This window comes from Leptonychotes weddellii, chromosome 3 (assembly GCF_054177405.1).
Source record: "Leptonychotes weddellii isolate Sample4059 chromosome 3, ASM5417740v2, whole genome shotgun sequence".
Taxonomy (NCBI): domain Eukaryota; kingdom Metazoa; phylum Chordata; class Mammalia; order Carnivora; family Phocidae; genus Leptonychotes; species Leptonychotes weddellii.
In genome coordinates, this window is record NC_138371.1 from 17524518 (window position 1) to 17539306 (window position 14789).

The 14789-nt window shown below is 56.1% G+C and overlaps 1 protein-coding gene across 11 annotated transcripts in view; it reads left to right on the forward strand.

The window, feature by feature from the left end:
• The window catches only part of TNS1 (tensin 1), a 201161-nt gene that overhangs the window by 88790 nt on the left and 97582 nt on the right, over positions 1-14789 (forward strand). For all 11 annotated transcript variants that reach the window (XM_081813624.1, XM_081813628.1, XM_081813626.1 and 8 more), the window contains 2 exons: positions 13100-13141; positions 13956-14006. In XM_081813624.1, the coding sequence (XP_081669750.1) occupies positions 13100-13141; positions 13956-14006 (93 nt within the window). The remainder of the gene's footprint in view (positions 1-13099; positions 13142-13955; positions 14007-14789) is intronic.

A 14789-nucleotide genomic window follows, 5' to 3' on the forward strand; every position in this document is an offset into this window, starting at 1 on the left:
GAGGGTGCTGGGCCATTAGGTAAGGAGGAGGAGGGGGACACTTCCCGAGGCTGAAGCTGGACTGGGAGGAAATGAGTCATGAGGTCCCTTCTGATGAGATGCAGGGCCTCCTATTTCAATTTGAGACTGAAGTCCTTGGAAAAACCCATAAAAGGGCATCTCGCATGCCTCTGGGCCTGGCCAGTGCCTCTTGCTCTGGGCTTCCAGGACCAGGGGACGGCACCTTCTACCTGCCAGGACCAGATACCCTTTGGCTGGAGGACAGGGAACGGATAGCCGGACCCACAGAGTTCGCCCGCCTGGGCAGTGGCTCACATTCAGGTGGTCCGTTGCACCTCCAAGCCCCTTGGCTGACTCTGCTTTTCTGCTCTGTCTCCATGTCTCCCACCCCTGCCTCCCCCAGCAGGCTTCCAGAAAAGTGTGGGTAGGGGCAGGACGCCTATGAGTTGTGGGCTGTGGGGAGAGGGGCCTGTTCCAGACGGATCCCAGCTGGGCTGATTTGGAACACTGGGAACTTTTCCTCCCGGCCCTCTCAGGGCCTTCTCACCCTCCCAAGGCCCCCCCTGCTCCCCAGCCCAGCGCTGGAGGGAGGCAGGGCCCTGGAGGCTGGAGGGGAGGGGTCTGCATGAGTACAGGTGCATCCGTGTGTGTTTGTGGGGGGGGGGGAGGGGTGTCCTATGGGCACAATCTGATTTGCTGCTACAGAGGAGCCTCTGATGACACTCGTGTGGGTGGGAGTCTGGGGGAGGGGGCCAGGATGCCCTGGCAGTTTCAGGCGTCTGCACACTCGCTCAACCTGGATACTGGAATTTCTGTCAGGCCACTTGGTCTCTTCTTTCCCTCCAACACCCATTTGCCCAGTGACAATGGACAAGTCCCGCACTCTTTCTGGACCCCAGCTTCCCTTACTGTCAAGGAGAGGGGTTGCTCCAGATGCTCCCAAGGCCTTCTCGGTGCTGAGAAGTGTCCCCTCCACCGAGGGTTGTTGCTGGAATGAAATGAAGTTTGTAAAAGTGCTCGTGACTCAGCCACCTCGGGCCCACGGCCGTGTCCCTGGCCTCTGCAGCCCTGGCCCAGGCCCTGCCAAGCTATTTCTGTTCCTCGCAGAGGCCCCTCCTCCCTGGTCTCACTGGGCTCAGACCCTTCTGGGCCTCAGCTCTGCCCGGCTGTGCCGCTCCAGATGTGACGTGTTTTTCGCACAGAGCCCAGTCGCAAGGTCATCTGACAACAGAGGGGGTGGGTGGGGTGAGGCTGGGGTGCAGGCCTGGTTTGCAACTGCCGGTAAGAAGTCGCTCTGGGATTGTGGAGGGTCATCATGGTGGGCGGGCGGGGTGGGGGTGGGGGAAGCGGGGAGCATAAGTCTCATCATTTCAACCCAACTGCCACCTCGCCTCTGAGAACAGAATGTCCTTGGCTGCTCTAGGATAGCTGGGGGGTCTGGGGTTTAGGGATCTCCAGGCAGAAGGCAGATTCCTGGCCACTTGGGGTCTTGTGAGCTTTGTTTATGTGAGGAAGGGTCAGGGGTTGGAACAAAAGGGAAGAGGTTGGCATTCCAGCTGGAAGGATTGCAGTTAGATACCTGAAGGAACTCCTACCTGAGTGAGGCTGTGGAATCTTCCCGTCCCTGTGATGTGCCCCACCTGTGCAGGAGGCTCTGACCTTCCTGGAGGCTGGGTCAGCCACACCAGATTGTGCTCCCCGAGGCTTCCCACCTAAATCAGAACCCCCCCCCGCCAACCGCCGTGGTCAAGAGTGAGGGGGTTAGACTCCCTCCCTTTGGATCCTGGCCCCCAGTCTCCTCTGTGTGACCTTGGACACATTGCTTAACCTCTCTGAACCTCAGTTTCCCCCTCTGCAGATTGGGAGCTTGTAATAGCGCTACCCTATAAAGTGGTTAGGGAGAATAAAAAGGAAATGAGTGTATTTTTTTTTAAAGATTTTATTTATTTGAGAGAGAGAGAGCGCACATGAGAGTGCACAAGTAGGGAGGAGGGGGAGAGGGAGAAGCAGACTCCCCGCTGAGCAGGGAGCCCACATGGCCCAGACAGAGACAGCACCCCCACATCTAGCCCCACCCCTACCTAAGCCCAGGACAAAACCTTTGGCTTTTTTTTTTTTTTTTTTTTAAGATTTTATTTGTGAGAGAGCAAGAGGGAGAGGGAGAAGCAGACTCCCCACTGAGCAGGGAGCCGGATGCAGGGCTTGATCCCAGGGCCTCGGGATCATGACCTGAGCCGAAGGCAGATGTTTACCCGACTGAGCCACCCAGGCGCCCTGTGAATGTATTTATTTAATCCGTATTCAGGGCCCTCCAGGGCCTGCCCACCTGATTTGGGGTAAAAGTCCAGGTTCTTGCACTGGCCTGTACCACCCTACAGGATGGCTTTGCACTCTGGAACATCTCCTAGAAGCTCTCTCCGCCACTCACTTGGCGTCAGATACCTGGTCTTCTTGCTGCTCCTTGAACACAGCAGGCATGATGCTGCTTCAGGACCGCTGTTGTTTGTGTTCCTCCCGGCCGGGAGCCCATTCCCACGGATCCCTGCGAGGCAAGGCTCTTTCCCTCCCACAGGTGTTCACGCAAGTGTGAGATTTCCCTTCCCCCAGCAGCCCTATCTCCCCTCCCTGCTCTCCTGGTCCCTCCATGTCTCACAACCTGGTACACGGTGTGTCTCATTTACAGGGCTCCCCCCATACCAGCACGTCAGCCTGTGTGGACAGGGATTTTTATCTGTTGTGCTCACTGCTGTATCCCTACCCTCCGGCACATAGTAGGCTGTCACCTACTATGTGCCGGAGGGTAGGGATACAGCAGTGGAAGAAAGGCGTTCAGCTGGATGCCCGGTGCGGATTAGGGGCTCAGCAAGCGGGACTGCTGTGGCCCCTGTTGCCCCACTTGCCCATGTACGGGGGTCTGTCTATTCGAGGGGCAGGGGTGGGCCTGGGCCGGAAGCTCTGCTGTCATCCCCAGGGAGTGGGAAAGCGGCCCAGGGGAAACCGGGAGAAAGTTTGGCTTCCCCCAGAGAGCACTCAGCACCTGTTTCCTCAAGGCAGGCGAGGCAAGTGCTTTGAGCAGGTTCACAAGAGGGAGGAAAGGGCGGGTTGTATTTTTCCTTCCTTTTCCATTTGCTGCCTCCCTTCAGCCTCGGCAGAGCTGGTCTCTGGTCTCCCTGCTCCCTTCCCTTGTGCCTCACACGGTGTGTGCCTGTCTGTTGCAGTTTCTCCAGGTCTCAGGGGGGGGTCCCAGCTGTCCCTCTGGCTTTCTTACCCATCTTGCTTCGATCTTAACCCCCTGGGATCGGGAGTCCGAGTTCTGGGCACAGGATTTCTGCATGGCGTGTGCCTGCCAGTCACATTCTCCAGCCTGTGCCAGGCCAGCCAGGGCAAAGTGGCTTAATCTTCAACCCGTGTTTTCATCTTACTCAACAGATGTTGCCGAAGGCCTTGGGTAGAAGGGTCCTAGGGTCACCTCCCTCCTGTGGGGTCCCCCAGTGGGGGCAGGATGAAGAGGGGAGAGGGCTTATTTGCCACGGACACTCCTGATCCTTGGAAATTGCTGAAGCAGCTTTTCTCAATTTCTGAAAAATAAAGAGTCAAAAGGAATTTCCCGAGGGTGATAGCCAAGTGGAGTGGCCGCCGAGGTCGGCTGGATGGTGAGCCCTCCTGCAAACACAGCCTGGCACCCAGGAGACTTGCGCTGGGGACAGAAAGGGGTGCAAGTGCTTCTCCTCACGCAGACCAGCCCCTTGGCAGGTGCTCAGAATGTCACTGTGGGATGAACTGGAGGTCGGGTGGGGAGTTTGTGAGGGCAGGAGGGAAGAGGTGAATGGGACAATGGGAATGCCAGGCCAGATTCACCCATAATAGCAATCAGAGCAATGGGGAGACGTTAACCCTTGTATGGAACTTTCTTTCCACCAAACATGGTTTGGAAAGCTTTGTAAAAATAAACTCATTTATTCTGCAGGACAACGCAGCAAGAGAGATGCTGTGATTATCCCAATATTGCAGATGAGGAACTGAGGCCTCAGGCCCCAGAGATATTCAGAGAGGGAAATGGGATTTTGACTCAGTAGTCCAGCACTGCTGTCCACCCTCTGACCATCAGTCTTGACAAACGTCATTCACTTGCATGACACCTGCAGTTTTCAAAGGCTTTCCCCTGACATCGGGCCATGGGGAACCCACAGTGGATTGTGTGAAAGTCTGGGCACGTGTGAGAGCCACCTGGGTAGGCGGAGGAACAATGTGGGGCTCAGAAAGTCTAGGTGATCTGTTCATGGTCCCACAGTAGTCGGGGGGTGGGTGGTGGTGTGCTGGGTCAGGAGTGGGGTTTTAGATTCCTGGTTCTGCTTTCTCCCCAGGATCCCCTAGATGCTTGCTGCTGATGTGAATACTGGATGCAGCCAGGTGGACTTTTCTAGGATTTCCTCTCCTTTCCTTTCCTTCCTTTCTCCCTCCCTCCCTCCCTTCCTTCATTTATTTGAAGTAGAGTCGACACACAATGTTACATTAGTTTCACGTGTTGGGATTTCTTTTTCTAAACAGCACCAACCACAAGTGTACCTAGCTAGCTTAGGGCCTGGGATTTAGAGGAGGGTCCTGAGCACCCACCTTGTGCACACTGCTGTTTTAATGCTGGGGCTGCAAAGTTCCTTTCTGCCACAGTGCCAGGCCTTCTAGAAGGCGAGTGGGGATGGCATGGAGCCACAGGAAAGAGAGGACTTTAGACACCATTTGGTCCAGTCCTGCTCTGTTTCAGGTGAAATGGAGGCCCTGAAAATTTTTTTTTGACTTGAGTGTTTTTTTATTGTGGTAAAATACACATAACATAAAATTAACCATCTTAACCATTTTCGAATGCACAGTCATGGTATTAAGTTCATTTCTGTCCTTGTACAAACGTCACCCATCCTACTCCAGAACTCTTGTCATCTTGTAAAACAAAACTCTACCCATTTAACAAGAGCTCTGCCCTCCCCTTCCCCAGTCCCTGCCAACCACCATTCTCTTTGTATCTCTCTGAATTTGACCACTTAAGTGCCTCATGTGAGTGAACTCATATGATATGTGTCCTTTTGTGACTGGCTTGTTTCACTTAGCACTGATGTACTCAAGACTCCCTGTGCTGTCCTTCCTTTCAAGGCTGAATAATATTCCATTGTATGTCTGTGTCACAGTTTGCTTACCCATTCATCTGTCAGTGGACATTTGAGCTACTTCTAGATTTTAGCTCTTGTGAATAACGCTGTTTTCTTGAGAGCAGCCATTCTCCTGGGCTTGGGGTGGTGGTCCTGAGATTTTCAGAAGACTTTCCCAAGGTGCCCGAGTGTCAGATCTGAGGCAAGAAGGCACCACACTGCCTCATGGAGGAGGAGGATGATGTGATGTTCTGGACAAGTGTGCAGAGCCCTCAGCCCTGATGATGCCATCTTGCCCTCCATCAAGGAGAATGACTAGCAGTCGCTTTAGTTTGAGCTCCAGGCTCTGATGAAATTTCATCTTCTGGCCATGAGTGCCATGAGCAGCCATCTTGGAAGATTCTAGAAAGCGGAGCAATGTCAGGAGAGATGAGCCTGATAGAGGCTTGGTTTTCAAAGGAGAGAGCAAACTGGGCATTACATTCCAAAGAAGATTCTCAGAGTGGTGAGGGTGCTGAAGATCTCCTTTCGTGCAACAGGGCTCTGCGGTCTGGAGAGGGAAAATATGGAGCAGGCGCAGACTGGGAGTGAGAACGTGGGGAAGGGCAGATTTGCTATTGCTCTCCAGAGTAGAACCTAGTATGGAGGTTCTTACAAAGAGGAGGAAGGAGACTTAGATGTAAAGAAGAGCTTTCTAATATCTAAAATGGCCTGTCGGGGGAGGGGGGGTGGTGTTGCTGTCTGTTGCTGGAACCCATACTCACCAGCACCTACTAGGTGTAAGGTGGGTGCTGATGGCAAGTTCTTTCTCTGGGGAGGGCCTGGTGGAAGTCCCGCCCTTAGACTGGGCTGTGAAGGGACATGGCTCCTGGAGGTCAAGGCATCCATGAATGTGCTGACCACCATCCCGGGAGAGACCCAAGTCAGGTGAAGAGAAGCCCTTGGGAGCCATGTTCAGTGGGGGAGAAAGAGAGGAGTATGAGATGGAAACTGATTAGTGCCCGCCTGGGGGCTTCTCACCAGAGGTGGCCTTGGGGGCCAGGGAAAGAAGCAATCAGTTTGTGCTGTGGTGGCTGAGGAAGTCTGTCTCCTGTTTCAGGTCTAGTTTAAGATTTGAGCAAATGGAAGAGAGGAGAGGAGGAGGATGGAGAGCTGAAACAGAGAGGGGGCAGGGCCTTCATATGAGTTCCTGAGCCCGTTGCGAGCCAGGGCAAACCCAGGGTAAATATTTTTGGCCAGTCTGCCCTTGCTGGAGGAGGGGGGTGGAGGGGGTGGGGGCCAGGCGATTCTGTGTCATTTTGGTTGGTGGCCCTGGCTGGGTGTGCTGATGGAACTGATGAGTGCAGGAATGGAAAGAGCGTGAACATGGCATGTGTGGAGGAAGGGGCCAGATAAGGGAGGAGTACACACGCCTGGCAGGGGAACTTGAACTTGATGAGCCAAGCAGTAGGGCCATTATGGGTTCTTGAGTGGGGAAGTGACCCAGAGCAGGATCTGAGAGAGTCTGCTGCCAGCTGTGGGGTGCGGCTGGGTGGTGAGGGGGCTGTGGGAGGAGTGCTGGGCGCAGGTGCTCAGCTGGAGTAGAGAGAACGCGGACAAGAGTGGCCAGAGGGGCACAGAGGAAGCGCCTAGGGAAGCCCAGACTCCCAGTGCCCTGGGAAGGGGAGAACGGCATCCAGTGTGGAGCAGGGGCAGGAGGGGGCTGGGTGAGTGCCCGCCACCCCTGTTGTTGTCCCCTCTCTGCCAGGAACTGTGTGCCGGGTCCCTGGGGGTGAACTGGGGCCGGCCTGAGGACAGGAGTGGGCTTGCGCAGGCCCCTCCTTGGCGGGGGGGGTGTGCAGGGAAAATCAGGCATCACATTTCATTTAATCACACCCAGCCTGTTCTTTTCCTCTGGGGGCCTAGGCTGCTCAGGAGAGGATGGAGCCCCTGGGGCGACTTTGCCCTGGTTCTTAATGGGGAACCAGGCCGCTGGCCTCCCTCTCACCCTGGCCGGGCCTGGCCCTGCGTGTTCCGCACCCTCTCTCCAGCCCCCTGCCCTCAGTGCTGATGCCCACCCCCAGGGGCTCCGCCTTCCCAGGATGGTGGGAATTAACACGGGGAGGGGATGGGGGTGGTGGTAGGCGAGGGGCAAACACAGGCTTTGAGGTGCAGGCCTGGACACTCGGTTTCTGCATCTGCCCAAAGGGGTTCAACGTGCTACCTGAGTGGCGACGGCTCCGGGATATTTTGTCCTTGTGTGATCGTCCCCCTCCCGCTCCCACTCCGGGGACTGGGGGGTCTGTAATGTGCCCACCCAGCCCCGCGCCCTCTAAGTGCCCAGTAAATGGTGCTTCCCTGCTCTTCCCTCTTGCTTCCAGCCCCTCCCTTCATCTGCTTAGGGTTCTATTTCTGGAGCCAGTGAGCCTGGAATAACCTGCTGTGGGTCCCGGGGCTGAGGACGCTCCTCCAGCCCCCACCAGCCCTACCTGCTGGCTCCCCCCCAACTCTCTTCCCGTCCTGCTAGGCAGCACCACCTGTGATCTCACTGTGGGTTGCCATGGCGGGACATGTGACGTCATGGGGTCTTTTTGGCCTAAAAAACTGCCTGGATTCCAGGCCTCCCAGGGGGCAAGAGTGGGGAGGGCTGGAGCAGTGGAAGGAAGGAGGGTGTGAGGAATTTCTGGACAGAATGTTCCTCCGGAGGCTGAGTCTGCATTCTGCGCCAGACCCCTCCCCCGAGCCTGGGCTTGGGCATTTACCCCTCCCCCCCATGGCCCTTGCCTTGCCTTTTCCTTCCTCCACAACAGCGGCCCACAGATACATTTTTTCCCAGCCCACCCTCCCTGTAGGCCACCAACATGTCATACTGCACAAACCTCTGGGCATCATCCCAGCCACCCAGCCCCGCAAGCCCACACAGTTTGGGGTGGGTATGCATGCGCAGAGGGGGCGTGCGTGTCTTTTTTTGGAAAAAAAAAACTTGAGGAAAGGATGTGCAGTTTCCCTTATCCGCCCTGTGGTTCGCAACCCTTCACATTCAGGAAGTTCTCTCTGATGTCTGATCTCAGTGTCTCCTACTGCCGTCCATTTCCTCCTCTTCCTACGGCAGCGCACTGAAGGGGTCTCTTCTTCCTGAGGATCCGAGACAATTCGTCTCTAAGTCACAGAAAGCTTGTTCCCAGTGGGAGGGCAGTTGACTGAGAGGAACTTTCAGTGAGTGAAGATCTTCGTCAGGGAGAGGAGAAAGAACATGACAGGGATGGAGGGAGCCCGGTTCAAAGACCAGCTGGTCAACATTGGGCAAGTTACTGAACCTCTTGGACCTTCTGTCTCAACTGCAAAGTGGGGTCACGCTTACCTCGGCGGTTCCGAGGATTGATGGTCGTGGAAGTAAAGAACTTGATATTATGCTCAGATCATTAGCACCTCATGAACAGTGATTGTTACTGCGTTGCCATTATGAAAGGCATCCCCAGAGCAGGGCAGGAAGAGTGGAACACTTGAGGAGGCCTGGCTCTCAGGGTTGTGTGGGTGTACCTCGTGCGAGCTGAGAGTGGATGCCTCCTGAAATTTCCTGCCCGAAGCACCTCACCCTAGTCCCTGCCTTGCTGCAGACTTCCAAGTTTGAGACCCCAGAGCAGAGTGAGTTGTGAAGCTCAAGGTCTGGCTGCCAAGTGGCACCAGGTCCAAACCCTGCCACCTGCTTGGAGTTGTCCTTCTGGGGGCAAGGAGGATTCTGGAAGACCCCTGGTGGGGCTGTGCATTGGCTGCCCTCAGCTTTGGAAAGCCTGGGGTCCTTAAGCTATAGGTTTTGTTGGGGAGCCTGGGTGGCTCAGTTGGGTAAGCGTCCGTCTTCAGCTCAGGTCATGACCTCCGGGTTCTGGGATCGAGCCCTGCGTCCGGCTCCCTGCTCAGTGGGGAGTCTGCTTCTCCCTCTCCCACTACCTCTTCCCCAGCTCTCTCCTCCTTGCTCTCTCACAAATAAATAAATAAAATCTTTAAAAAAAAAAAAGCCAAAGATTTTGTCCTGGGCTTAGGTAGGGGTGGGGCTAGATGTGGGGGTGCTGTCTCTACAACCTTCTGCACTGAGCCTCAGGGGGAGGAAGAGGAGAGCCCGCAGGGAGGTGTTCTGCTAACCCGGCCTGCAGGTTGGCTAGGGACTGGGGCGAGGGACAGAAAGGTGAGCTCAGCAGTGGGCCCTACAGGACCTGGGTGCCGACCCCGGTATTGCCATGGACCCCACTATGAGAGGCTGGGCGTCATACCTCTCTGTACCTTAGTTTCCACATCTGTGAAACAGGGAGGGAGGGAGATGGTGTCTGAAATCCTTCTCAGAGCTGGTGTTCTGAGGAGTGGTGTGCAAGGATGGGGTGTGTCCTGGCCCAAATCCAAGCAAAGATGGAGGTTCGAGACCTCGGCTCCACAAGGTCTGGGGATGCTGCATTGTAAGTAGTGAGCATGGTCAGGGGGCCGGGGAAGAGTGAAGGGCTCTCTTGGTTAGCTCACTCACTTGATATTTGCTGAGGGCCTACAGTGTGCCAGGCCCAGTCCTAGGCTCTGGGGCCTATGGGAACTTACGTGCTAGCAGGGAAGGAAGACCTTAAGTGAGATCAGGAAGTAAAATGCATAGTGTGTTGGAGAGTGAGGGGCTCTAAGAAGAAAAATAAACCATGCAACAGGGAGAAAATATGTGTTTGGGTGTGCCCAAGGTGGGCTAACAGCCCAGGCTGAGTGGGGCTCTCTGGCCGTTGGCTCTGGCTCAGCCACGTCAGGACCCACAGCTCCGGTGCTCTGGGAGCTTCCCTACAGCATCGCTGGGGGCCTGGGGCAGGGGCAGCGTCAGTGGGAGCCTGCCCTCATGCTACCTGTCCCTTGCCTTTTTCATTCCCAGTAGCCCCATCCCTGGCGGCACCGAGGAAACAGAGAAGCAGGTCTTCAATCCTGGGAGGACCGGGATGGAGGAGAGGGCTGGGAGCTCGGCATGCATGTTGGGCTGTGTTTGCAAATACTGCAGGGGGCTGGGGGGACACTGGGTGTTTAACTCCAGAGGGGCTTTTGGAAATTTTTACCTTCTCAGGGAGCCCCTGGAAGTATGTTGAACGCATCTGCTGACTGGCCCTGTGGCTGGCCTCTAGCTGGCCCGGGGAAGGGGTGGGGACAGAGGGGCTGGTGCTCAGTTGATTGCTGGCCAGGAGGGAAGTTTCTCTTGCAGTGCTGAGGCCTGTGCTTTCTAATATTGACTCATCTCCCTGGTTTGCATCGTGCCAGACTGGGGAGGGGTGGGGCAGGAGGGTCAATGTGGGGTAGGGTGGGCCTTGGGAGTGTGCAGGGTAGAGATGAGAAATAACAGCTAACATTTACTGAGAGCTCTCTAAGTGCCAGGCCCTGTTCTAAGTGCTTAATGTGCTCCGTCTCATTTGGTGCTCACGAAAAAGCGCTCTGCAGGCCTGATGAGGAGCAGCAAGGACAAAGTGACCTGTTCGAGGTCACACAGTTAGTAGTAGAGCGAGTCAGGACATGGCCCTGGCGGTCGATGGCTGACGCTGTTAGCTTAGACCCGTGGTTTTCGAAGTGTCATCCCCAGGGCCAGAAACCTTTGAGAAATGGACGTTCTTGGGTCCCACTGTAGGGCCCCTGGATTAGACCCTCTGGGCAGGGCCTGTCCCCTGTGTGCCCACAGCCCTCCAGGTGATTCTGAGGGCTGTGCGAGACTGCTAGCCCACATTCTGTTCTGCCCAGAGTCTGGGCTTCTTAGGAGGCTTTCCCTAGAGCAGGACAAGGGGCTCTTTAGGGCCTGTCATGGGCCTGGGGCAGGTGCTTTGCCTCCATCGTCTCTGTCCCACCCCATTTCTGTCCTTTCTGACCGCCCCCCATCTAGGCAGGCTGGTTAAGAGTGAGGGCTTTGGCGTTGACAGATCTGGATTCAAATTGCAGTTCTGTAGTGTAGACTCTGCATAGAGAAGGTCCCTGTGATCTGCCCTCCTGGAGTGCTCCTCCTCGCCTGGAGGCCGGAGCAGCCCAGAGAGGATGCGCTTGGGCCTTCCCGCCTAGCCACGGTCTCCACAGGAGAGTTGCAGAGCCTTGGACCAGAAGGGAGAGGTGGGGGGTCAGGGGTCAGCGCTGCCAAGGACTCCCCTGGTTGGGGCTGGTGGCTTTTGGAGGCTGAGGGGAGAACCTGGCCCAGATTAGCAGGCAGCTCCTGAAGCTGAGCCTGGGTCAGGGGTCCCTGCCCGGTGGCCTGTGGCTCGGGAGTGGGGGCTGGGAGGGGGCTGGGGGAGGACTGGGGTTGGGCTGGGAGGGAGTGGAATGTGGCATCTTTACTTCTCCAGAGCCTGCTCGGGCTCCAGGTGGGCTGACCTGGGGGCTGGGAGGGCCCAGCTGACTTGCCTTCCCATCTCCTACTCTGTTCCTGGGCCCTGTCCTCCCTCAGCCATCTAAGTTGCCTTGGCTACTTAGGAAGTTTCATCCCCTGGAAAGAAGTTCTGGCCTTAGCCTCCCATCCTCCAGGCCATTGGGGTAAAGGAGTCCCGGCCGTTTCCTGGAAGAGCACCGCTACCTTGATGTCTGCCGGCTTTCTTACTCCATGCCCATCTTGGTCCTGTTCCCCTCCCTGACGCCAGAACCTCTCAGAGGCCGTTCTGTCCATTCCCCTGTCTTCCTCAGGGCTGAGGAGCTCACCAGCAAGGGGTTAGGGCGGGCATTTCCTATTCTGAGACACTGTATCCTAAGCTGGTCTCCGCTCATCCTGGCAAAGGCTTGCTTCCTCACCTTCACGGTCAAGCTCATGTCCTTCTGCGAGATTCAGGGGCCCCTGGAACACTTCACTATGTCGGGAACAGAGCCCTAGGGACTGGAGGCAGGAGGTGGACCTGGAGTGGGAAGTTTCTCTCGTGTTATGGGGGAGTCCAAGGAGCCTTTCAGGATGCCTTTAGTAGGAAGCACATCTGTTGGTCCTGGCTGGGAAAGGGTGGCACTGGCCCGAGGGACAGGCTCAGTCCACAAGTGTTCATTGGTGGCCTTCTACACATCCTTCCCAGTCCCTGGCGTGAGGGATATGGTAGCAGAGCGTCTTATAACGCTGCTTTGAATCTGTTTAGGAGGCAGGCGGGATAAGACTCACAAAACAATATTGGGGAGCAAGACGTATTCCCATGATGAGATTATTCATACCCTAAGGACCAGATACGTAGCCCAGAGGGCAGGCTTATTGGAGTTCCAAGGTGGGAGGGAGTCCTCCTTGCTGGGTGTCCAGGAAGGGCCTTGTGGGGGAGGAGAGCTTGTTGGAAAAGAGCATGGGTAGGAGAGCCGTTCCAGGCAAAGGCCTGGGTGCGTGAATAAGGAAGGGGATCTAGGCGACAGGTCTGGATGGGGCCGAGTTTTGGGGTATGGACGCCGGTCTGCGAGTGGGCGGGGCTGATGGTGGAGGGCCTTGAAAGCCCGCCGGAGTTAAGACTCTGGCAGGCGTCATCCTGGGCTGTAGTGATTTCACACAAAGAGCGTGAAGCACAGAGTCCCAGGATGGGGTACAAATCCTGTTGTCGCCAGTGGTAGTCGATGACTTTGGACCACTCATTTAACTTCTCCTTCTCTGTGAAGTGGGGCTCACAGGTACTAATGGGACCCACGTACTGGGTTCTTGTCATGAATAATGAGCTGGTGCAGGTGAAGAAGTCTGGCCCTTAGGAACAGGTGTGACTTTTACCTGTTCTGTGTCCCTTTTTGAGGGGTCAGCACTCAGTCAGAGGCCTTGCTGGGGCTTGTCGAGCTGCGTGGTTCTAGTACCAGTAGGATTGTTTTTTGTTTTCCAAACCTGGCTTCCCGAGCTTGGGGCTAGCCAGGTTAAGTCTGAGCCTTGGGTTGGCGCCATGGGCCCTGCCTCAGGGGGCATTCTGCCCCGTCGTGGCCACCAGCCCTGGGGAGCCAATCCATGGCTGTTTGCCCTGAGGCCTCACACTGTTTTCTCCCTGTGTTCACAGCCCATCAACACTGAGAGTGCACCGAAGAATGTAGCCAACACGGTGAGTGACGGCAGGTGTGGTGGGTGGCAGGAACATCCCGGGCAAGCATGGGGAGCCCAGAAGGCAGAAGGGTGATTTGGGGGAAAGTGAACACATACGTTTGGGGACATCCTTCTGGAGTAGATTTGAGGAACTTGGGGGAAAGTGATGGGGATGTGGGTCATGTTGGGAGCCGGGCATGTGACCTCACTCGTGTGTTTGGAAATGGATTGCTAGGGAAGTAGGTAGGCAGATGGGAGAGGCCAGTGGTTAAATGTGGGTTTCTTTATTAAATATGTAGAATGCGAGAAAGCTGGGCAGATGTTTCCAGACAGATCTTTCTGACTTCGCAGAAAGACAGACAGTTTCCCAATTTCCTCAAGGCTGCATGGAGGAGGAAGGGAAGAGAGTGGGCGGGTCCTGCAGTGGAGAAGCTGAGGTCAGCCGCCGAGGGGCATATCCTGGCCATGGCTCGTGCGCAGTAATGGGCTTACGGTCGGAGGGCTTGCGATCAGATCCTACCTCCTCCAACCTTTTAATTGTGCGACCGTAGGCAAGTCATGAGCCTGTGTGTGCCTCCGTGGTCTCATGTGCAAAATGGGCACAGGAAGATCTCCCAGCACAGTGGTCGTGAGACACAAGTGAGAGGGTTGGCTAGCTCTGAGGGGCTTTTAGTGGACAAAGGAAAGCTAAACAAGCAGGGAAGTTCCCTCCCAGGCCCTTCTGCCAAGCCCCTCAACCCCTCACCCCTGCCAAAGCCAGGAGGTGAAAGACCAGGGTGCTTCTGATTCCCTTCCTTGACTCCCCGCTCTGACTGCCTTTTCTCCATCTCCAGGGAGAAGGAGCTTTCCGGGGTGGAAACACACGGAAAAGCCTTGAGGAAGACGTAAGTATGGGGATGGGGAAGCGGAGGATGTGTCTGGGCTCATGTGCCCCCGGGGGGATTGCCGGTGTGGATCATGTCTCATACCTGTCTCGTTTGGTGGAGCATCCCTTGCCTCCTTTCCAGAAGGGCAGGCGGGGGTCACTCAGCTCTGTGGCTGAGCAGGGGAGGAGGGGTTGAGATGGTGAACAGGCCCCATGTACTTATGCACTGGGCCTCTGTCTTGGCTTTGGCCTCCAGCTCAGCTGGATCCAGAGTTCATTTGCCCACCACTTTGCCAGACCTCCTCAGTGCTCCAGGGTGGGGGGTGGGGAGGGAGGCCAGAGAGGGAGCGCTCTTTGAGGCCTGGCATGGTGGTGAGCAGTCACCAAGGTAAGGCCAAGGGAAATGGGCAAAGGGACCAAGGGCAGAGGTGAAGAAGGACCCCTGGGCTCGCAGAGGGTCATCAGACCTTGGGGAATTGCAGGCTCTACGTCTTGGGAGAAAGGAGCCTTTGAAAATGTCAGAGTCTTCTGTGTGACTTAAGTGCCATTGATTCAGGAGAAGGCTGGAAGATGGGCTAAGCCGGTTGATCCCTCTGGGCTCCTCTCGCCATGCATTTTTGGTGGAGGTCAATGGGCAAATTCCTAAAGTGGAAGGACCCCAGGGAAGGGCAGAAGGGGCTCTCCCAGGACCCTGCTTTGAGCAATGCTCGTGTCTGGGCTTGTCCTCACATCCCTGGGGGAGACGCCCCGCAGCGTTGGGCCTTTCTGTCTTCCCCACCCTCCTCTGACAGTTTGCCCCTCT